Below are 23,901 nucleotides of genomic sequence, written 5' to 3'. Positions count from 1 at the left end.
TAGCAATAATATTGGTATGGACACTTGAACTATTACAAGCAAAAAAGAACTAGAAGTGGACTAGAGAATATCAATATGCCTTTAAGGAAGCAAAAAAAATGTTGACATCGACTGGTGTTCTTACACACTTTGATGCTTCATTTCCATTGTAGTGATGTGATACTTCACCACATGAAGTGGGGGCAGTCCTTTCGCCACCTTTCCTGATGGCTCAGAGAAATCAATTGCTTTTGCTTCACAAACAGTAACTGCTTCTGAAAGGAATTATATACAAAGAGGGAGGCTCTCACTATTATCTTTGGAGTATGGAAATTTCATACTTATCTGTATGGCAGACACTTAGCTCTATTGACTAATCACTAGCCATTACTTTCTATTTTTAGACCAATTCAAGGTATTGCCTCCCTTGCAGCAGGTCCCAAACAACGCTGGGCATTGTTACTTTCTGCTCACTCTTATAGTGTTCAGTATTGAAAAGGAGCTTAGCACAGCAATGCTCATGGGCTCTCACCCCTGCCTTGTCCCAGTGACCACCAAAAGGAAGACACCATGGAAGTATTCTATTTGAATTTGATGGACCTATTACCTACACACAAATTAAGAAGAAAACTGTTAAGGATACTGTTCTTTCTCTTCTGAAAGGCATGGTTCTAAAAGGTACCCTATTAAACTACAACAACCCTCAGCTGACACCTCTGCATCACATCAGTCAGAATTATTGGTGCCTGAAGGTTGCCTCTTGTAGAGGATGCAAGTGATCATACTGAGGTCACTCCAAAATTTGTTTTGTCAGATCTTCATGAAAGACATTTTGGTGTTGTGAGGATGAAAGCCTTAGTGTGGAGTTGTGTGTGGTGACCAGGCATTAATCAGGACATTGAGAGGACAGCAAAATGCTGTATTGCATGTAAATAAATTCAGAAAGATCCTGGCCCAGCTTATCTGCACCCCCGGACATGTCCTCACACTCCACAGCCATGCATTCAGAATTTTTCCAAATGTCTTCTTGTACAGCTACCTAGACTACTTAGCACTTTCATACATTATTTAGTTACTTTAGACTACCATTGCAATTTGGTGAATGATAATAAACCTCAGCTCTCTTTGGAGGAATTTAGGAAGTTCCTTGTTTCCAATGAAATTCAACACATATATTCTGATCCTTATCTTTTTACAAATGGACTGGCTGAACATTTTGTACAAACTCTCAAGCATGTGTTACAAGCCAATCAGTCTACCATAAGTCTTCAACACAAATTGGACAATTTCTTACTCATTTATTGCAACACACCCCATGCTACTATGGAGGAGTCACTTGCTACTCTTTTACTGAACAGACCAGGGGCAGACAAAATACAGCCCACGGGCCAAATCCGGCCCACCAGGCAATTTCATCTGGCCCATAGGCACCCACCAATAAATTGTACCCTACCCAGCCCACACATTTCGCTACCACCCTTGTGTGTGGGAAGGCCCCGGCCCAGGCCAGCATGCACAGCTTCCGTGTGGGGCTGCTGCTGCCACTGCTGCAGCTGCCCAGGGACCTGCTTGGCTTCCCCAGCCTTCTGCAGCGCTCACTCCAGGCAGCAGGTAGGGAAGTGGCAGCAGGTGCGAGGACGCTGTAGCTGGGCAGGAGTGTGTAATGCAGGGCTGAGGCTGGCAGAAGAACAGATCCAAGGGCCTGCACCCAGCACCCCCAATAAGGCGTGCAGTTCGTGTCACTGGTGGCAGCAGCAGCAGGCAGCAAGCCCTTGGGGTGCTCGTGGCCCATGGTGGCCGGAGCCTCCTGGTGGTGCACAGCTCCAGCCAGTTCTAGGAGCTGCATGTGAAGGCAAGGAGTAGATCCAGGCCAGCCTGCCTATTATGAAGGACTCCCCGTGGCTCACATGGAACTCCTGGGACTCGCATGCCACTGGGAGGAAGCCTGCATGATGGAGCTGGATGCCTTCCCTGCTCCCTACCACCACCTGCAGCTCCTGGGACTCCACCAGAAGTGGCAGGGAGCCCTACCTCCTGTTTCCTGGTAGACTCGCAGGAGCTGCACATGCAGCTCCTAGAACTTGTTGGAGCCATGAGCCATTGGGTGGCTGTGCCTGTGCAGGCCATGAGCAACCTAAGGACCTGCCACCTGCTGTTGCTGCTGCCTTCAGTGATGGGGGCTGTGTGCCATAAAGGTTGTGGGGAGAGGGTCCCCACACCTCCCCACCCTCCTTCACAGCCCACAAACCCCACACACCCACATCCTTCCCACACACCCCCTTCCATATATACATACCCCCACACCTCCCAACATACCCTACACCCTCACAACTGCCCCCACACCACCATATACACACACCCAACCCCAACCACATTCCACACACACAATACACAAGAGTAAGACTTTATTTTGAGCTATTACACCCGGTATTTTTTTAAATAAAATATATGTTATAACAGATGTTTGACTTTTAGTATATGATTTGTTTTGTTTTTCTCAGTTCCAGGATGGCAACTAACCTCTCCCCACCTTTCCCAAAAGGATTACTTCTGGGAGCAAGGGAAAGAACTTCCAGTAGCAAAGGTCAGGATTAGGGGTGGGACTTCTGGTCCCAATATGGCGACCAGGGGGGCAGGGCATCTGTCAAGGGGCAGGAATACCCTTGCATAACAGCATAACCATAACAGCTCACCAAAACTCATTAAGCAGCCCTCCAGCTGAAATAATTGCCCATACCTGGAATAGACCATTGCATACTTGTTTTGACCGTTTATATCCTGATGTTACCTCACAGGTACTCAGATTCCTAAGCAAACAAGTGGATCAATGACATGTCTCTCTCAGTAGCTCATTCCAAGTAGGGGACTTGGTTTGGGCTTGTAATTATTCTGATAGAGACAAATGGGTACCTGGGGAACTCATTAAATGTATGGAGCCTGTTTCATTTATAGTGCAACTCTTTGATGGTACTTCATGGAAAAGACATATAGAGCAGTTAAAACTATGATATATACAGGAGTCTAAGAAAGCCCCACTTGAATGTCCAGTTCCCGCAGGTAACCCTGCTCCAGTTATAAGTTTTGATTGTGCTGATATATTGGAGAAGCCTGAAGTGCCATACACTAATGATTCCTTACCACCAGATGATCCTGTGGTACAAGGCAACACCACTTTATCCTCAGCAAATTATTTTAAGAGGGTATGAAAATCTGTCATGCACCCTGATGTTTAAATTGTTTAGTTGGCAAGTTGCAACGAGCCGAATATTCCCTTTTGTTGTTGTTATTTTGTGTGTTATTATTTTGAAGTGTAGTACTTGTAAGGTGGGGTGGGGAGGAATGTGATGTATTGGATATTAATTATTATATAGGGTCTTCATAAAGTCTTTGTGCACTTTTAAACTTAGGTTGTATGTATGATAGAAACAATCTGTTAATGGCATTTAAAAGCAAATTTATTAAAGTTTTAGGACAATTAGAGTACACAGTGCTAGACTTCAACATAATCACTATCCATCATGATACAGTGCTCAAACCAATCTTCCAACTCCTTAAAAACATTTCCCAGTTCCTCTTGAGTTACTGCACTAATTGCATTGGTGATCCTAGCCCTAAGTTCCACCAAAGAATGTGGTATTGACAAGTAAACTACACTTTTAACGTGTCTCCATAAAAACAAGTCCAATGGCGACAGGTCAGATGAACAAGGTGGCCAAGCAATTGGTCCACTTCTGCCTATCCACTTCTCTGGGAAAACTTTATTTAGGAACTGTTGTACATTCAGAGCATAGTGGCACTTTGGTATTTTGACAGCATCCACAATTTTCTAGATGTAGTCCAAATGCAGTGTGTGGTTCCACAATGTTTGTGGCAGCATCAAGGACTTGGAGTGTACATCTCAGGAGTCAAGGAAGGTTTCAAAAGCTGCAAGACAGGATGGTCAGGACTAGGTCCAGACATGGCTCATTCAAGGCTCCTGCCCTCTTCTTCCACTGCCAGAAACCTGTCCTGACCTACTGAGCAATGTCCTCAGTACAGGTCACTCACCACCTCCATAAGAACCCACCAGTTTTGTAGAGGTGACAGAATAAGCTTAAGAATAAATGTATTACTTATGAAGTCTATCATTCTGTACTTTAGTTGCCCTAAAACTTTAATAAATTTGCGTTTAAATGCTGTTTACAGATTGCTTCTATCATACCTACAACCTAAGTTCTTGTAAACTTTTAAACTTCAATAACTTTATGAAGCCCCTGTATATACTGTTCCTTTAAATGTGGTTATGTTGTGTGCTTCCTTAAGCCCACATTTTATTTTCAGTTTTCGTTTCTGTTCAGAATAATAACGTTACCAGATATGTCAGTTGTATGGTGCTTTCTGCTAGGTCTCATTTTCCCAACCCTGCAGAGCCACAAGATAACAATATGCACATGGGCTAGACACGACAAGCCCAAAGGTATAAAAAATTCAAACCACCTGCACTACACACCCTGATCATTTGATAGCAAAGGTGCTGTTAATTCAATTTCACGCAAGGAGAGAAGACTAAAAGGACACAAAAGACTGAACAAACAAGCTACATATGTAGTTTACACATACATGCAAACTTTTTATGGATGGAACGATATCCATCTACCACTTTATCAAACACTCAATGATTTTTAACTTGTGTACTACAATTTAAAACCTATTTTCTTCTCCAAACATTTCACAGAAGACAGGCAAAGGACCTATCTGAAAAAAAATAAACAAGTCAAACACAGCATTTGTCACACAGCAAGTGGCCCAATTAATTTAATAGCAGTTACTTAGCAGAACAAGATATGGTCTTCCAAGTTTTGTATATGTTAGTTTGGAAGAACTATCAACATACATTTAAAAGAAAAATACTAAGAAGAGAATAAAAGATAGGATAATTAAAAGGGTGCAATTAGGGCAAAAAGGTAGCAGTGGTAGAGTCTCAAGACAGCAGCAGATCCAGGAGTGGGGTAGAGGGGTGCAGCCATATATCCTCTTGACTTTGCTATGCATGTACAATGAACTCTGAGTTCACCGCCTGGTTAGCCAAAGCTTTGCATGCCCAATGAGTAAGGACCTTTCTTATTCACCTAGGCACTCTGGATCCACACAAAAGCAGTCACATCTTGGGACAATCAATGGGAGCCCACGCTGACCAGGTGGTGAGCTCTAAGCTCACAGCATATGCATGGCACAGCCAAAGAGGGGTGCAGCCAAACTGCCACCACCACTCCTAGCTCCATACCTTGTTCTCAACTTTCAGTAAATATACTTACTGCATTACTAACAGGATCTGTAAATAGAATTATTTCTGTTGCTATTATGCCATGCCAATCCTTCTATTAGCATTTCCAGCAAAGATTCAAAACCAGTTAAGGAACTACACAGGAAATCAGAGTAATTATATGCAAAAAACATAGTTTTATTTGTTTAATTCTGTGGAGGCAATTCACAATCATAAAGACTATATATAACTAATGACCCAAGAAAATGCAGCAAAATAAAAATAGTGGCTGTCCTACCATTTAGCAGAGTCTGCAGTTGGATTGTGACCTTTCTGCCAAGAGGTAAACCATAAACTGTCACACAATTTGTACAGGTTTACATTTGAAACTACATGGAAAGTTTATTTCAGATGTGGGAATACATCAATTAAATGCAGTGTGCATTCAGAACATTAATCATTTCATACAGAAGCTCATAATACATGTACAATGCAAATGCAGCAAGAATCACTGATGCATACCACAAGCTTAATTATTTATCATATAACAGCATTTATTTAAAAAATAAATCAGAGCTTTTGGAAATGGATGCCTTCTTCATATTATTAATTTTAGCAAAAGTAAACAATTTTTGCAGTTAGTACAATTTCCTTCTGACCTTGCTTCCTGATTATACAAATTATGCAATATTATTACATTAATTTAACAGTATTTTAAAATGTTTTCCCTCATAAAAAGACAACTTTTTTTTTGGTAAAATATTAAAAGCGTAATGGCTCTAATAAAATGTTATAGGCAGCCTTTCATAGTTTAAAGGACTCATTAATAAGGTATCTCCCCCAGCCAAGAAGACATAAATCACATAAATGAGAAACCACAAATAAAATGCAGGACAATTATCTGAAATTGCTACTTTGGCATAAGATGGGGGAAATGTAATCCAGTGGTCTATTCATAGCTAAATATTATTTGTTTAGATTGTCACAGGCAGGAATGTATATTATTAGTACAATTCAACACATTATGCTTATTGATATCAGGCCACATTTTTCAAAAAACATAAAAGCACATACAGTGAACCAAGTATGCTGTTATAACTGATCATACTAAATTCTGGAGGAGGGAAAAGGAGGTTGTTTGTTTTGTGGGTTTTCTTTTTTAGCTTAGTTTGTTATCTCTCAGCCTTTTACACTCAAGATCCTTTGCAGACTACTTCAGTGTTAACCAAAGTGGCTATGGAAGCAAATGAAACTCAAAACACGGAGGGGACAGCCCTGGGCCCAGGTACAGACATTACGCTTCTACTGGTATAAGTGATCAGAAACTGTCTATACCTGTAACTGAACAGATATTTGGCGCACAGAGACTGGTTTAAGAATGGCAGAACCAGTCTACGATTTGCCCTCTGCCAAAGGGCAAACGTGTTCTGTTCGCTACTCATCTAAACTATGCCGCTTACAGAACTCCGTGTAACTTAGGTCAATTCTTCCTTAGGCTTTTTGAATGTCTGTACCTAGCCTAAGACAGTGGGTGGGTTTACAGCTGGTGTGGTCATTATTACTTTCCAAATTAGCTAAACAATTTAAGAAGCATGGGATATCTCATCCTTTTTACCCGAGTTGTCATTCAAGTGTTTATATCCCTTGCTTCTATTGTTTAACCTCTTGTTCTTTACAACCCACATCACACTCATAGGCTCAGCAGTGCTACACTCCCTTGCACCATGACCGAAAGGCTTGGGGGTCATGACTGACCACAAGATGAACATTAGCTACCAATGGGATGCCGCAGCTGGCAAAGCAAACAAAACCCTGACTTGCATCTACCGATGCCTCTCAAGCAAGACCCAGGAAATTGTCCTGCCACTTTACTTGGTCCTGGTGAGGCCACAGCTGGAATACCATGTCCAGTTCTGGGCTCTGCACTTTAGAAAGGATGTGGAAAAGCTTGAGACAGTCCAGAGGAGAGTCACGCGCATGATTAGAAGACAAGAGAACAGGCCTTATGAGGGGAGGCTGAGACACATGGGACTCTTCAGCCTGGAGAAGCGGAGGTTCAGTGGGGATTTGGTGGCAGCCTATAAGTATATAAGGGGTATGCATCAGGAGCTTGGAGAACATCTGTTCACCAGGGCACCCCATGGGAAGACAAGCTCTAATGGTCACAAACTCCACAAAGACCATTTCAGGCTGGACATAAGAAAAAACTTCTTTACTGTCCACATCCCCAGAGTCTGGAATAGACTCCCCCCAGAGGTGGTGCAAACACCTACTCTGAACACTTTCAAGAAACACTTGGATGCCTATCCTGCTGGGATCATTTGACCCCAGCTGACTTCCTACCCCTTGGGCAGGGAGCTGGACCCAATGATCTTGTGAGGTCCCTTCCAGCCTTAATGTCTATGAAATCTATGAAACAAAGGTACATACATCTTTGTCCATTAGAAGAAACTGACTAATGAGACTAGAAGAAAATAATTAACTAACACAGTGTCTCTTGTGTCAAGCCCAGGTCTAAAACAAAACTGACAAAATTTGACTTGGAAACTGCCAGTATTTCTTCTCTCCTGCCATAATGAACAGCAGATAGGACAAAAGAGATACAACAATTGTCTGGATCCTCAGGAGATTTTAATAATCTTTTAGATGGTTTCCTGCAGAAAAACCTAGCAACTCTTCCTTATAATGCCACCAGGCTACTCCCCTGAAAGAAGGTACTAAGAATCTGTCACAAAAAGCCAGGACCTCCACACTAGATATCACCAGCTAAGATGGTTATGGGCTCCTCAAGTTCCCCATCATCTCAGTGAGAGACTAGATGAAACTGATGTAGAGAAGACACACACTTGCCCCCAGGAAACTGTTCTGCTGTCAGGGAGCCAGACAATCTAGTCAGAATTGATCTCAGCAGTGAAATCCATCTTTTATGCAGTGAATGCACCCTGAGTCTAAGATAAGAAAATGTGGCTAAATCAAGCTCTAAATTAGGTGCTTCAGGACAGCAAAGATGATGTTCTTGTACACTGTAAAATATGTAATCTTTCTGGATTACACGTTTTGAGCATGTTTGTTCTTCCCAGTTGTGCTTCTGGCTCTGATCCCAAATGATGGAACAGAAAAATATATATAGTTGACAGCTAAAAACATGTGCATAATTCTATTCTAATGAAGATTTCTAGGCTAAACTGTTTTATCCCATGTATACCCGAGTTTCCTCATCTCCTTTAATAATAGCACTTGCAAACAGTAGACCAAATTCTTGCTATACAACCAAAAGCATGAGACACAAAAGTAACCCTACCCCAACAGGATGTAATCATAGGAGTCCAATCAGAAAAACGCTACGCTTTGTTTTTTACTTTTTTTTTTTTTTATCTGCTGCTTTTAGCAGAAATAACTTCCTCATTAGAACAGTTGCTAGTTTGCCCTCACTGTATGTACAAACATATTTAGATTGCTAGATGCTAGATAGACTATACGTCTCTACTCACAGTAGAGGACTGCCCTCCCACTGAATACAAGAGGGATTTTGCATTTAATTAGAAGTTTTATAGTAAAAATTCTAGTTGTCTTCAGCTTAAGAAAAGGCCTGTAGCTTTTGGAGAGTGCAGACTAAATCTTTGCAAATTGAGGTACCTCACCATATACTAAATTAAATATACCCCAGGGGTCAGATCTGGCCTCCAGAACCATTTTATCCTGCCTTGGTAATATGGCAGGCTACCAGAAGTGGGAGCATGGCCTGATGCAGAAGCTGGGGTCCCTGAGCCCCAATGGACATGGCCATCAGAGGCAGGCCCCCACACCTGTGCTGCTGCTCAAACATGGACCAGCTGCAACTGCTATTGGCTCTGTAGAGCAAGCCTGGATCTGGCTTGGGGTGAAGTCGACATCCCTGCTCTAAGTTACATTACTTAGAGATCTCAATTAATACTAATTTGGACTATTAAAATAGTTACATTTAAAATTTTCTCCTCTTAAGAGTGAAACCTATACTGACACTTGAAATAACAGCTTTTTCTTGAAAACTTCCAAAATAGGTGCGTAATAAAGGAAGCTAAAACTTCTGACCGATGAAACCTGAAAAAGCATGAGAAAACATATTTTCCTGCAGAATATTGTTCAGGACTCTGGTTACCATCAGTAGAACAAGACAACTGTGGTGAAGTATATATGAGCAATAAATGGTCCAAAATATTCTGAAGGTGACAATATAAAAGGTGCTACAGGAACATCCAAGCCTTGAAACAATGCCTGAATTAGAGAGAAGTTCCTCAACTGAATTAATTTTTCCTGTGAATATTAAACCTGAAATATGAAAAAAGCTAAATAAAAATGTTCTCACTGAAGCATTAGCCATTTGTACACAGGAAAACAAAACAAAAACATTTCATCCTTCCCATGATTTTATCAAGGAGTCCTCTAATTTAGGAAGAAATGCTACTGATTCATTATGCAGCGAAAAGTATGTTTATATTGAGTCCTTCAGGCATTTGTTTTATTGTATCTTGAGAATTGTGCTTTTTCTACTGACTGAGTCTCATAACTGTGACCTTTCTGCTCTTGCTCTTCACAAACAGTTTACAAAACACCACACGTTAAAAAGTGAAAGCTTTTATACTCACATTTACTCCAAGAACAAAACAAAAAGATGACTTCTGCAGTGAGACCAAGCATGGAAAACATTGGCCCCACATAGATCTGTTTACATAATAAACTGACTATATGCAGATAAGAGGTCTTGGATAGATGTAACAATCAAAATGCAATATGAATCGCTTGTGAAATCATCAGTTCCTAACAAGTGTGTATGAGCCTATACAGATTTCAGGTGCTATATTTTATATACTTGAGGAATAAATAGTTCTAAATATTTAGCTAGCCCATTCTGACAGCAGTTTACAGCATGCTTTGAAAAACTATTAAGAAAAGACCCCTCTCTTCCCCCCTTACTGCATTGAAAGTAGAGTTTTCTAGGTTGAATTTTTAACAGAATTTTTCATTCAGCTCTACTGTAATCAGAACACAATTTCAGATACAAACATTTCCTAATACAAATATGCCTACAATGGCAAAATAAAATAAAATAAAATAAAATGTAATTCCCTCTCTGTGACCCACTGGGGGGAAAAGCCTGCATATTAATCTGACTGAATTTGCTCTATTTTCAATTTCCTACACTTTATAAGGCAAAACTTTAGAGGACAATTAGCCACTATTTATAAAATGACTTCAACTGCATACTTTTATAATAATAGGGCAATATTATAATTTCAAAGTTTTCCAGCAATTCAGAATACAGGATTCATTTTTATCCTTTCAAGTGTTATTGTGTCTAAATAGACTTTATTATATACTGTCACATTTTGTCTAATTGAAGAGCTAAGTTCTGAACATATCATACATTCTATTTTGCCTCAATATTGTGTAGATTGGTGCCCTTTTATAAAGGCAGGAGATGGTTGAGAAGATGAATAGAATAACAATGTTTGACCTTTCAAGGTGCTAAGAATTCAGATAATAAATTTCAGAGAGAGAGAAGAATTTATTAGGAAAACTGCTGCAATTATTTTCTTTAATCTGGAATTGGTTTTTGAGAAAAAACATGGAAATACCCTCTTGAAGAATAAAAGGCAGTAAGAGAGTCTAAATTTTTTGATGCTAGAAAAAAAAGCCATATTTAACTGAGTAACCTATAGATATTTCATTTTTGTTTAATACACATGCTTTTGGCTACATGAATATTAGAAAATAAAAGAGTATTTTTTCCAGTACATATAGAAAGAATAAGTTTGAAGAGCACTTGTAAATCTTAACTGCTGCAATCTGACAAACACAGAAAACTTAAAGAAAGAACCAAACCAAGACACAAGCTTTGACCCTTCCACAAGTCTGCCTGCCACATACACTGAAATTCAGGAGTGCTCAGCACATCAACAAGACAGCATGGCATCTACTAAGGGCTGAGTTAGACTGCCATAAAATGGGTCTGACAGACATAAAAATGGAATTTCTTTTCTAAAGAAATCATCTGCTTAATCCTTTTCTCTCTCGGACACAGTCCTGTATTTATTGTGAGCCAAGGATTTAGCCCATTTGAAGCTCAGTCAATCATTTCAGTCAATGGAAATACTCTGACTTCAACAGGCTTTGGATCAGGCCCTAGGCATATAGGTAAACATGGCACTAGTTATAGCCTCAAAAAAACAGCTTCTTATCTTTTAGGTTTTTTTGCCATAATTTTATTCTACGACTTATTTGGGAAGAAGTTATCAGCATTCATAGAGCTATGTTTGTTTAAGTAAAGGCTAACTAAATAAGATATATATGAGTGCACAAGCTTTCGTGAACCCAAGTTCACTTCCTCAGCTTGGGTTCACAAAAAGCTTATGCTCTCTCTATATCTTATTTAGTCTTTAAAGGTGCATATCTACCCTGCCTTCTGACTGACTTCAAACTAACATGGCTAACTACCTCTCAAAGAAGTAAAACTACATCACATCAGATCCACCAAGCCTTTAGGATTTTTCTGTGCTACAGCACAGAATTCCTTCGCTAAAGCCAGCAAAGGAAATCTCACAATGTCTGCAATATCTGGGGCTAGGGACAGAAATTACACCTAAATTGGTATAAGTGATTGGAAAGCCGTTCAAATATGTAACAACAAAAGTTCAGCGCACATAAACTGCTTTCAAAATGGCTGAAACTAGTTTAATATAAAGCTGGATGAACGTAGTATCAGACTTAACTAATTTAGGTTAAATCGGTTTATTAAACTTCAGTCCCAGATCCCCTCCAGATTCAAGTTAGCTAACAGTCCCCCCAGCATCCCATGATGCTTTGCATCTCCCCCACAAACCCACCCTTGCAGGGTGTGGGGGCTAGCCTTGGCCCAAACTGTCTGCACTAGCTGAGCAGGAAGGCATGCTCTAGCACCTGCCCTCCGCCCACCAGTCCTGGGCCATCGCAGGTATATGGCTGCATTTCTGGAATCAAAAGCAAATGTCTGCTCACTTGCTTATCAGTTCAATCTACACAGATTAAACTAACCTGCAAAGATTGAATCAATTCATTCTCAGGCTTTTTGACAGCCTAGATGAGCATGTAAAATTCCCGCACAACTTAAACTGACATAAGATCAAGTTTTATGAACTTCCAGGGGCCTCAGTTGGGGTTTCTGAAGCTACTGACAGGAAGCAGATTAAAAAGTAGGTAACAACTCCCAGTTTCTTTGGAAGAGGTCATTTGCCAGACACAGGTAACTTTTCCCCAACAATAAAGTACAGAAAGCAAATATCTCCAAGCTCAGCATTAGCAGCACAGAGAAGTTCCTGCTCCTGAAACCAGACTGCTCTTTGTGATGCTCACTATCAAGACAGCACATCACCACCATCATCATCATCATGTTAAGCACTTTCAGAATACGTCTACATGGCACAGTGTCGACAGCAATCATAGATAAAGGAAGCAGAATATTCACATTAGTGTGGGCACTCAGCCCAGGTTAATATACTTGCCTTCTCAGCTGATCTACTTAACCTATGAACAGTGTCATATTTAGGTAGCTGTACTACTGTGGATACCTGAGCTACTTCAGATACCTCTGAATTGCACTGCATTCTTCTGTGTAAATGTACCATCACCCTCACGGTGCAAAATACTGTCTCAAGCAGAGACTGAACTGAAGCCAAAATGATACAAAAGGTCCAACTGCCTGTAAATGAAAACTTCTTGGTTTCCTGCAGATTTAATGCTGACATTTGGAGGGGTAAACATGAACCCTTGGAACAAACACAAACTGACAAGTTGTGAATATGATAAAAGTATATATTAAAGTTGTTCTGAGATTTACAAAGACTTAAATCATTATGCATCATTACCCAGTAGATATGCAATAGTGCTATGTGAAGCTTAGGTAGCTGATTCAATTCAGAGGAGATCTAGCCTGATTTGAGAACTGAATCTCCAAATCTGAATTGAAATCGGGAGGCCAATTAAAAGCTCTGAATTGATTTGAAGCATCCAAATTGATTCAGAAAAGCTTCGGAAAAGATCTGGCTAATTTGGAGATTTGGCCATAGACTAAACAGGCAGCTGACAGCTGCCTCCAGCTGGTAAGTCTGTTGGGGTTGGGGGAGGGGGGAGAGAAGGACTGGGGCAAGCTGCCTAGCCAGGGTGGGGGGGCATGTTATTCAGGGAGGGGGGCAAGGAGGTGTGGGATGTGGGCGCAGCAGTGCTGGGAGTGGGGGCTCTTCCCTGATGCCGTTTGCCCAGCCAGGGTTGGGGGAGGGTGGGATGTGGGCTCAGCTCACTCCAGGTAGAAGGGAGCAAGCGGCAGCAGGACATAGCCCCTGCTCCTAGTGCTGCCGCACCCACAAGCAACAGTAGGGCAGAACCCCCACTCGCAGCACTGATGTGGGTGTGGCAGAGCTGGGAGCAGGGACTATGCACTGCCGCTGCCTGGAGTGAGCCATGCCTGCACTACACCCCCTGCATGCTGGCTGGGCAAGCAGCAGCAGGGTATAGCCCCCGTGGCTCCCCCTGCTGGGGCAGAGGCCGGCACAGCTGAAGGAGCTGCGGGAGAAGCCCCCATGTGACCCCATCTTCTGCCCACCCAGCTTCCCAGCACTTTAAAAAATAAAAGTCCTGCACTCATAAGCTCTGGCAGCAGCTATTGGGGGCCTCTGAGGGCTTGTAGCAGAGCCCTCCTGCACAGCACAGGGCAGTGGGTGGCAGCAGGGATTGCCCACCCCACTTGGCACCCACGCAGCAGCTGCCCCATTGTGCAGGTACAGTGCAGCTCAGTAGGGCACTGGGGTGGCTTCACCTGTCAGCTAGAGCCTGGCAGCACACAGCCCCAGTGGCCTCGGCTCCCAGGCAGCACGCAGCACCCTGCCAAGCCATGCTGCACCCACATGATGCAACAGCTGCTGCACGGGTGCCAGGCAGGGGGGGCTGGGCCGGGTGGGAGCTGGGGCCGGGCAGGGCAGGCATGGGGGCTTCTCCCGCAGCTCCCTGCACCCAGGGAGAGGCAGGCACAGCTGGAGGAGCCGTGAGAGAACCTGCAGCTGCCGAGCTGTGCCTTCCTCTCCCCAGCCGATCCGAATCGCCAATCCGTCTTCTGAGACGTTGGTGTTCGTAAAAGTGAGCATCTAATAGCATTTGCTAGAGGCAGGTATATAGTGCATGCAGGTAATTTGCAAGCTTTTACATACATCTCTATGAATGCATTTCAAATCCTGTTATGCAGCATCTCTGGTATTCCAGCCTTGGACCTAGTTAGCAAATCGTGCAAAATTGTGCAATGGTTTTGTGATATAGATCAATACCCACTAGGAACACAGAACATTGTCACTTTAGATTTTGCTTTTAAATTTACTTATCTTAAAACATCTCATTTACAATAGAAATTCTCCATTTCTAGTTACCCCAGTGTGATTTTTTTCCATACAGGGAGACCAGCAAAGGCAAGAAAGGAAAGTCACATTCTTATGTGAATGCATTCATTGTGAATACCTGCTAAGAAATGGGGAGCTGAACAGAAACAGCAATTAAAGACAGTCTGTGGCCTAAACAACCTGAAATTATTCTTGTAAAAATACATTCTGTAATCAAAACCATTTTTTCTGAGTAGCTATGAAACTGTTTAATAAACTGATTGTTATTGTTAATTGTGAATGGAGAGATTGGTATATATGGAATGCAGGGCCCAGAACAGGTGGTATGTGTTATGTCACATTTGCCATGTATGCCTCCAGTTTCTAGTTGTTTTAGAAACCCAGCATTTGGATGGCTGTTTGTATTTTACAAGCCCCATATAAATTCCAGCTGTTAAGTATAGCCAAACAGGGCTTATTTTTCCATGCCAGCATCTAACTCTTATACAGCAAATAATACAGTTACTCAGATTCAACCAGTCTATGCAAGATTTCTCCTTCTGAGAAATTTTATACTTCCAATTTTTTTTAAAAGTAAGACCACAACTTCACCACATATGCATTGTATAAAAGAATAAATCCTTGAAAAGGAAGCTATATAAAGGTTAATAGCTTGAACACATTATTAATGATCTTCAACCCTTCCTGGAAAATAACAACCATCTCAAGGCAGCCTTGTGGCACAAGCCTGTCCTACTTTACAGGCTACCCCCCCAAAAAAAACTAAACCATCTCTCCAGCAAGCCTACCTAACTCCTCTTCTCATCAAGCCACCAGGTCTTGCAACAGATCCAGATGCTTGCTGAATCACCTCAAACATAGACAAAATCATCCCTGGACCACACATGGATTATAACATCCAGGATTTGTTCACCTGCTTTTCTGCCACCATCATATATGTTATTACCTGCCTATAGTGCCTCTATGCTGCCCACATTGGCCAGATGGGGCAATCCTTATGTGAAAGAATAAATGGCAGTGATCTGACATCAATTCCAGCAAGACCCAAAAGCCTGTGGCAGAACACTTTAACCTCCCTGGACATTTCATCATCGACCTCAAGGTAGCTGTTTTTAAGAAACAAAACTCTAAAAAAAACCACAACCCCAACTTGAACACAAAATTGCAGAACAAGAAAATGATCTACAGACTGGTTTGTATTAGGCATGGTCTCAACATTGATACTGAATTCTTATCCCAGTATCTGGACTAGCTTGTATAACCCACTGAAGGACATAGAGGGACATGGTTTTAATCCACTTGATCTCTTCAGCCCACCTTCATTTCAGCAGCACTCTCTCCTACCCTCCTCCTTTCCCTATTCTTTGTGTTTAAATTATTTTATTCCTTTCTATTTAGTACCCCGGCTTTCTGCAAATTCATTTACTGCATCTCATGAAATAGGCTGTACCACATAAAAGCTCATGTCTCTCTGAATGGGTTTAGTATATAAGGTGCCACTTCATCCTGCCTTCTGCTTGACTTCAGACTAACACAGAAAACTACTGCTCTAAATATTAATAGATAACAACAGGCTAGATTATTCTGTTTCTTCTTATTACTAGGCCTGGAAATAATAAAAAAAAATCCATAATATAGGTTTCCCATAGCATTGCGTTAAGGTAACTTTGCCAATGCGAGTAGATCTCTTGAATCCACAGGAAGCCAGGTTTTGTCATCCCCTAAAAGTGACTTCTGCTGTCAGAAGTTCCTAGCAGAGTGCAGACTTGCTATCCCCTGAGCTGCAGCCCCAAGTCATGTGACTCCAGAGCCATCCCTTGGCAGGGGGCAAATCGGGGCGACCGCCCCAGGCCCTGTACTTTGTGGGGCACCTCGGACAATACTGGAAAGGCCCTGCCAAGGGCACCAGCACTCCGCACAGCTGCTGACTGCTCACCACCCCCTCCTTCCTTCCTTCCCTCCCCTACCCTCCCAGCCCTCCACCACACAGACTGATATGGCCTGGGCCCCACTCACCCCTAGGGTTGGCTCTTTGTGACTCAGTATTATCTTTTCCAGATAACTTCTACAGGACCAGAGTCTAGCCCTGTGGTCTCAGACCTCCTTATCTCTGTCTCCTCCTGCATCTGGAATCTGTGTAAAGGGATTCTGTCTGGATCTGACAGGATCCTGTCTAGATCTGGGGCACCGTATTATAGGAATTTCTGAATCTCCTCTCTCATGAGCAGGAAGCTCAGATCCAAGTGTTAAAGACAGTTCTGCATGTTGATCACAAGGAAGTAACCAGCCTGTAACATGCCATTCTTATGCTCTGGCACGATGGCTAGAAAATGGTATTTAGAGGTTTGCTTTTGGGAACTGGTTTATAGGTAAAGTAGATATGCATTAGAACAATGGTCCAGGACAACAGCAACAAGTAATTGATTTCTAAAAACCTGACTGTCACACAGTTTCACAGCCTTCAAGGCAGGCAGGGATAGACACACAGACTGGGAAACTGTAGGTATGTACTACAATGTTCCATAACATGAGATAAGGTAGCATCAGGTCACAGCGCTCACCTGAGAGCCCTTGGGCTTTCCAGTTTTGGGGAACAGACCAAATTAGGAGGATACCAGTAATGCTCAAATTAGGATGTAGGCATGTACTGGGTTTGTGAAACAAAGGCTTATGATGACATGACAAAACATAGACAGTATGATGACCACTGAGAGACCAATCAGCAATGGCCAGAAATGAAGAGTCATTACAGAGGGAAAAAGATACAAAAGAAGGGATTTCAGAGTAGAAAAGTGCCCCTGTGAGGGGAACCCAAGGCATCATGGACAGAGGGCATATTACCAACACGTTTCATCCACCTCACTGGGAGGACTGGGCTTCGACTTCTAACTTCCAGGCTGCTGCCATCTGACATTCAAGAGGGAACCTCGGAGTGAAGTTCACATACTGGTCAGATGTACCTTCCTTTGGGTGACAACCCTGGGACTGGTAGATATAGAATTGTTTGCATTATTCTTATCTGCTATTACTGCATATCAATAAAATTCACCTACTATCAAATGGAAAGGCTGTCATCGGTCTGAGGGTTTGGGTTCACCTAGAACAAAGTATTTGGGTTATAAATTCAGTGCAAATCTGGGGCCGGGGCTGGAGAGATTGGAGTTCAGCCCTGGAGTTCACCAGGACTAGTTCAAGACCCTGGTATAGTCTCTGGCCAGAGCTGACAATCAACTGGTGGTCGGATCTGGTCCCAACCATGTTCAGTTTAAGGAGCCATACAAAACAACCATAAAAATGTTTTATATGTAGAACATTTTTATGGCTGGTTTGTCATTTTATAGCTCCTTAAATTCAGTGCACATGTAGCACCTTAGCCATTTATGCTGCAATTACCATGTTAATCACTGCATAAATGTAGTGTGTGGAGAGGGCCTCGTAATCTCTAACTCTTTTAATCTAAGACTCTTATAGCAAAGGCTTATGTGAAGTAGCTAAATATTATTTTGAGCATTTTTCAGATGGGAAATTTATGGAAATGAGAGATTAAGTTTCTTGTATAAGATCACACCAGTAAGGCAAGTCAGCAGCAGGGTTGGAAACAGAAGAATACATCCTGATAAAAACAATGCCAACTATTTCACAACTGTTGACTAAATCAATGCAGCTGCACTGCTTGAAACAACAGTGTCTCAGGAATATTACTGCAGAATACTATGGTATTTTAATTTTTATAAGAGTGGGAGTCCTGACTCCAACCCTAAAGACATGCTCTTCTCTCAGTTGTAATTTACAGTAATTCTTTATATTATAGTTTCTTCCTGCAGCTCAACTACACATATGAGAATATGATCTGACTAGTGCTATACAGTATCTCATATAAGAATGAGTCCATTTTCAGTATGTTACATCAAAATATGCTAGATCAATTTGTGCAAATGTGTGCATGCTATACAGAAGTCAACTGAAAGAATTCTTAACTTTCACAAAGGTTTTAAGTCTCATATTAGAAGGGAAATGCCATTATTTTAACAATCCATATTATGAGGTTTAAATTTTGGCTTTCTAGTACTGTGATCTAAAGAACAGTTGCAGCCCAAACATTAGGGCAAAACTCAACTCTCAAATCTTAGAGACAGTTTGACTTAAGTCAGTGAAACATAAATAAACTGGCTTATGGCAATATGGGAAGAAAATCTTTGTGATGTGGAAACAGATGTCACTGTACATTTTTCAGAGTGTGGCATCACCTGCTGCCTTGAACACATGGTTTTGCTTGCTAAATTTAAAATGATCTCTTTTGAATTTCAGTGCTAACCTGAGCATTCTTTATTCCTGCTACAAAGTAAAGTAAAAAGCAACCTTTTCATGAAAAAGTTTAATTCTGTATGAAACCCTGAATTAATAAAACAGTCTTCCTAACTAGGCATAGCATATTTTAAATAATAAAAGCCGTTTCATTTTATGAGAAACTCTATTATAGCACACAGCCACGTCACAACTGTGACAAGAATAATAGAAATCTGCACAAAATATGAAAAGTGTGGCTACAGCAGCCAGTATGTCAAGTACTGTAAATGTGATAACAGGTGCACAGTGCTTAGATATAATTAAGCTGCCCTTATATAAATTCAAGTTAAATGACAGGCAGCACAGAAATTAAATCTCTGTGTTCTGATTTTGCAAGGTTATCCTCAAATCTTTTTGAAGTAATCTGTTAAAAAGGCAGCACTAATGGCACGTTACCAAAACCAAAAATGTTATCTTGTTGTGACTACTTGCGTGAGCATATTGAACAGGATTTACCTACCATTTTGTTATTATGTTAGCACCTCCATGGTGTTTGAACATGAGGCCTATACCTCTTATGACAGGACAGAGTGGGGTTGCACAAAATAGATCAAAATCCTCCCATATTCCCCCCCATTTTTGGCAGGCAAATTACACTGATCAAACATTTACACATATCAAATACATGCAATTTAACTATTTCAGCTTTAAATTTCAGGAGAAAGGAAGCCACAAAGAATAACAAAGTGCTTGTCTTCACTGCAGTCAAAAGAGTAAATTCAGCTCACACACACACACACACACACACACACACACACACACACGGTTTAAACTACTAGCTTGAGTACTGGTAGTCAACCATGGCAAAGTGCTATTTAGAACAAGCAAACTGCCACAGTTTTTACACCAAGGAAGGTTTTATAAGCCACACCAAACCCTGTACATTGCCTTGGCTATAATCTTATAGATGTTTGAGCTAGCTAAACAGCACTAGCTGGGGTATGTCTACGTAAGTTGCAATCACAGCTTTGACTCCAGAGCAGATGGACTCTATTGGCAGTGTAGTAGCAGCACTAGTTTTGTGCTTCCAGTGACCTGGGGTATTTGTACCCTACAGTTATTTCTGTGACTACAGTTTGCTTAGAAAAATGCAAGCTAGCTTTAAACAAGCTAACTTAGCTCCTACTACCAACACAGCCACAGCAACTTAGAATGGGCAAGTCACCCAAACCATTTACCCAGTTTCTCAGGCAAACTTCGTGGCCTACACTGAGATCTGTGCTGTTGCAGCTATATCACGGTGAATATCCAAGTGTAACAGGAGGGCGGGCTGGGTCACTGTGCTCTCCCCTGCTGCCTTCTTTACTGTGCCAAGCTGCCTACAAGCACCTTCAACTCTCACCCGCCACAACTTTGATGTCATATATATTTTATAGGGAGGCTGCCTTTTGTCCTCTTGGCCACAGTTCTCTTGTTATCACTAGTCCCGTTCCTGTATTGGGTGTTCTGTGCACCCCAGCCTTATGGGCTATTCGTGGCTCCTGTACCACGCCCAAGCCTCGCAGATGCAACTGACATTGTTCGATCTCGCACTGCGCCCTCTGTGGCACTCGGGCTCTCCGTGGCCCCGTCTCGCACTGCGCCCTCTCTCTCTGAGGCTTCTTGCTGCACCCTCTCTCTGGGGCTGGGGTTCCCACGCTGCTGTGGGTCCCCTATGAGGCCTCCTCCATCCTCTCTTAGCCTCACCCAAACCGCCAGTCACAACAAACATAACACAAGCCCCTGGGCTATAACATAAATCTAAGCCATCTGGCTCCAACCTTCTTCTCGTCACACCAGAGTTGCTTCAGCTGTCCCCAATCTCGGGCTGTACCTGCAGTTTGGTCTCTATGAATTACTCATTCCATCAGGGTTCCTTCCCCCCTTGGTTGCTAGCAGGGAACTCCCCCACTGGCATTAGCCCTGGAGTTTAAATGGGAGCCCAGCCCTGCCCCTTCCAATCAGCTGACTGCTAGCAGGTGTGCGTCACTGGCTTCCTCTGGTTGCCCCAGCAACCGGCACCTGATGAGTTATCCCAGCTCTCCAAGTAGCAGGCAACTTAGTGCCCTGCTACACCAAGCCAGCTTTGCACATTCTCCTAAGCCTCACAATCAGCTCATTCCACTGACTGACAAATATGATGACTTCTAGTAAGTGCCTTGTTGAAGTAAAGCTAATCATGATCTTTTTCAAAGCTTATTTGCCACCATGCATATAAAGGTTCAAGTATGACTGGATATTAAAATCTACTGGGGAGCAGTCCAAGCAGCGATGACGCACATATTCTACTAGCTAGTTACATCCATAGTTTACAGGTTGTTTGTTTGTTTTCATGTTGCAGTTCAATGTCACAGATGCTAAATATTTGAAACATATGAAATTTTAAAGAAGGTACAAAACATTTCCCCGATGGAAAAGTACTATAAAATATAACAGAATGAATATGGAATGAAATATGGTTCTAGAGATGAGAAGTTAAGCTATATGCTATAGAATTTGAAAAAGAAAAAAATTCTCCTTGTAGGTTTGTGAACAATCCTGTAAAATTCTACAGCACTGATTATAAGTAGTAATTTTTATGGAATAGTTTTTAAAAGCTGCAAAATTTATCCAACTGTATGAATTAAATAAGACTAGACTGGATATTTATAGTCCATGTTGTATAAGGGGTGCCATGGAGGCCTACCACCCAAATATCTGATCAGGGAAGAAGCAACCCTTTGCTCATACTATGCTGGTACATATGGACAGCAGATTACTACCCACAGTGTTTGCTCAGCTGCACTGGGTGAAGGGGAAGCGTTATAGTGAAAGGTCTACACAGTGCCCACATCCCCTCACCAACTCTCTCCCACTTTATCATGAAGCATAGTTTCCCAAGTGGGGAAGTTCCCTGCTGGAATTATTAGAATTCTGTACTCAATACTTAGAACACCTTAATTGTTAAAATAGCGAGAAAAAAAAAAGTAAATAATAATGTTAACTCCAGTATCTTAAATACATTAGACGTGACCTTAAGCTATGCAAGCTATACAGATAAAACAAGTTCTAAAACACTATTCCTAAAATCCTCCATGCATTCAGAAGAGAACAAGTCTTTGGTGGTCAGCTACTCTTTCTTACTCTAATGGTGACACTCCATGGACCTATTGATTCACTCTCTGCAAATCCAAAATAGATGCACAACAAACATCCATCCCTTTCTTTATTAAAGAAAAAACATGAATACCTATGAACTTGGAGTAATTTAACTGGGTATTCTGTTATGGGATCATCAGGATAAACAGCTAAGTTACATGCTCAGTTTCCTACTTGAGGCCTCTAGATAATGTTTGTGTACTGCCATTACTGTACATTAGCTTAGATAATTCTGACTCATATTGGTGATCAAATTAATCACTCAAATAGTTTCACTGACTTCAACAGGAACATTCATGTGAGTGACTGCTCACCAGCATAAGAGATATGCAATATCCGTCTCTACAAGGTTAGATTTACATTTTCCTGCATCATCCAGAATGTCTTAGACAATTACTGATAACAATGACAGTGAGGAAAGGCTTACAGATTTCAACATGCAAAAGATTAAAACAAAATGTGATTACTCATAATCTTTCTTAAACCCCAAATACCAGGCTTCAATTTTGCCATGGTTTTGACATGGATAGCATTATCTGATCAGTAACATATTTCCGGTAAGATTATTTGCAGTCCTATTATCTCAATCTATTCCATATGCTCTCTACTAGAAAACAGTTCAAAATACTCAGAAAGAAAGACGTTAACCATTACTACATAGTCCATTGTAAGCGGTGGAAAGGAGCAACTTTTCCTCTTTAATAATTTCTTTCGGTTTCTCGAAATGAAATTATGAATACATAAATATCATTTTAGGGATACAGAAAGAGCAATTCCAAGAACCTCACATGTATTTCCTTCAGTTTAAAATAATGATAAAAAGTGTGTGCGTGTGTGTTGGGGGGGGGGGAGACAAGAAAACCTAACTCTGAACTATATTTATGCAAGACAAGGAGCTAGATACTTACTGTGTCTTGAGATTTATCTTTGACATCATAGACCGTTAGTTTTATTTTAGTCTCCTCATAGACAGGGTATTCCGGTGGGAACGTCACACCAGTCAAAAACAGTGGGTCTCTTGTTCCCTGTATAGAACAAGTAAACAGCTTATATTCAGTAAGGTAACAGCTGTGCAGTGTACAGTTATGGATAAATGTGTAGAAACTACGGGCTTCTTAAAAAGAAATATTTCTGCTAACATAGAGACCTACCTGAATTGCAAAATGCTACCTCAACATTAGCAATATAATACTTTATAGCATAAAAACTTAATCACATTGAAAAGAGGTGCTTCAGAGAGGCCAAGTAACCTATATGAGTACTTTTAAGAGTTCAGAAATATTTTTTTTCCAATAAGAAATTTTACAAAGGTACTTGCTTAGGGCCAACAGTCACTATTTTTTTGTTTCCATTTACAAGGACAAAAGGTATAACTTCTATCAACTGTTGATGATATTTGATTAAAACACTCCAAATTTGGTTCAGAATGGTATCAGCATGATTTTAAAAGACTCAATGGGCTCAAGTACCACCGTGACAATTAACTCAATTTCTTAGCTCATAATTGATCTCTCAGTTTTTTTAATTCAAGAATGTAAGTGTACTTGGATGGTACTCATTGATTTTTTTTCTTTTTTTGAAGTTTCATCTTTAATCGTAGCCCTGACTGGCATATACAAGAATTTTACCCTAATACATATAGAATGAATGATCTCATGATAATTTTCTGGCTCAGGATGTGCATAACATGACATCCTAGTAGTTCCCACACTGTGGTTCAAAGATCATGGGTAGTCTTTGTATGGGCAGCTCACAAATCATACATACCTTTTCTGTTAAGAGTGACAATAAGAGGGCATGGTGGTCTATAAGCAGCGT

The 23,901-nt window shown here is 41.3% G+C and overlaps 1 protein-coding gene across 4 annotated transcripts in view; it reads right to left on the bottom strand.

Annotated features, from left to right (window-relative positions):
• The window catches only part of INPP4B (inositol polyphosphate-4-phosphatase type II B), a 606,962-nt gene that overhangs the window by 307,273 nt on the left and 275,788 nt on the right, over positions 1-23,901 (bottom strand). For all 4 annotated transcript variants that reach the window (XM_059722033.1, XM_059722036.1, XM_059722037.1 and 1 more), the window contains exon 7: positions 22,992-23,108. In XM_059722033.1, the coding sequence (XP_059578016.1) occupies positions 22,992-23,108 (117 nt within the window). The remainder of the gene's footprint in view (positions 1-22,991; positions 23,109-23,901) is intronic.

The sequence above is a fragment of the Alligator mississippiensis genome, chromosome 2 (assembly GCF_030867095.1).
Source record: "Alligator mississippiensis isolate rAllMis1 chromosome 2, rAllMis1, whole genome shotgun sequence".
Lineage (NCBI taxonomy): Eukaryota > Metazoa > Chordata > Crocodylia > Alligatoridae > Alligator > Alligator mississippiensis.
This window is presented reverse-complemented; position numbering and strand designations above follow the sequence as displayed.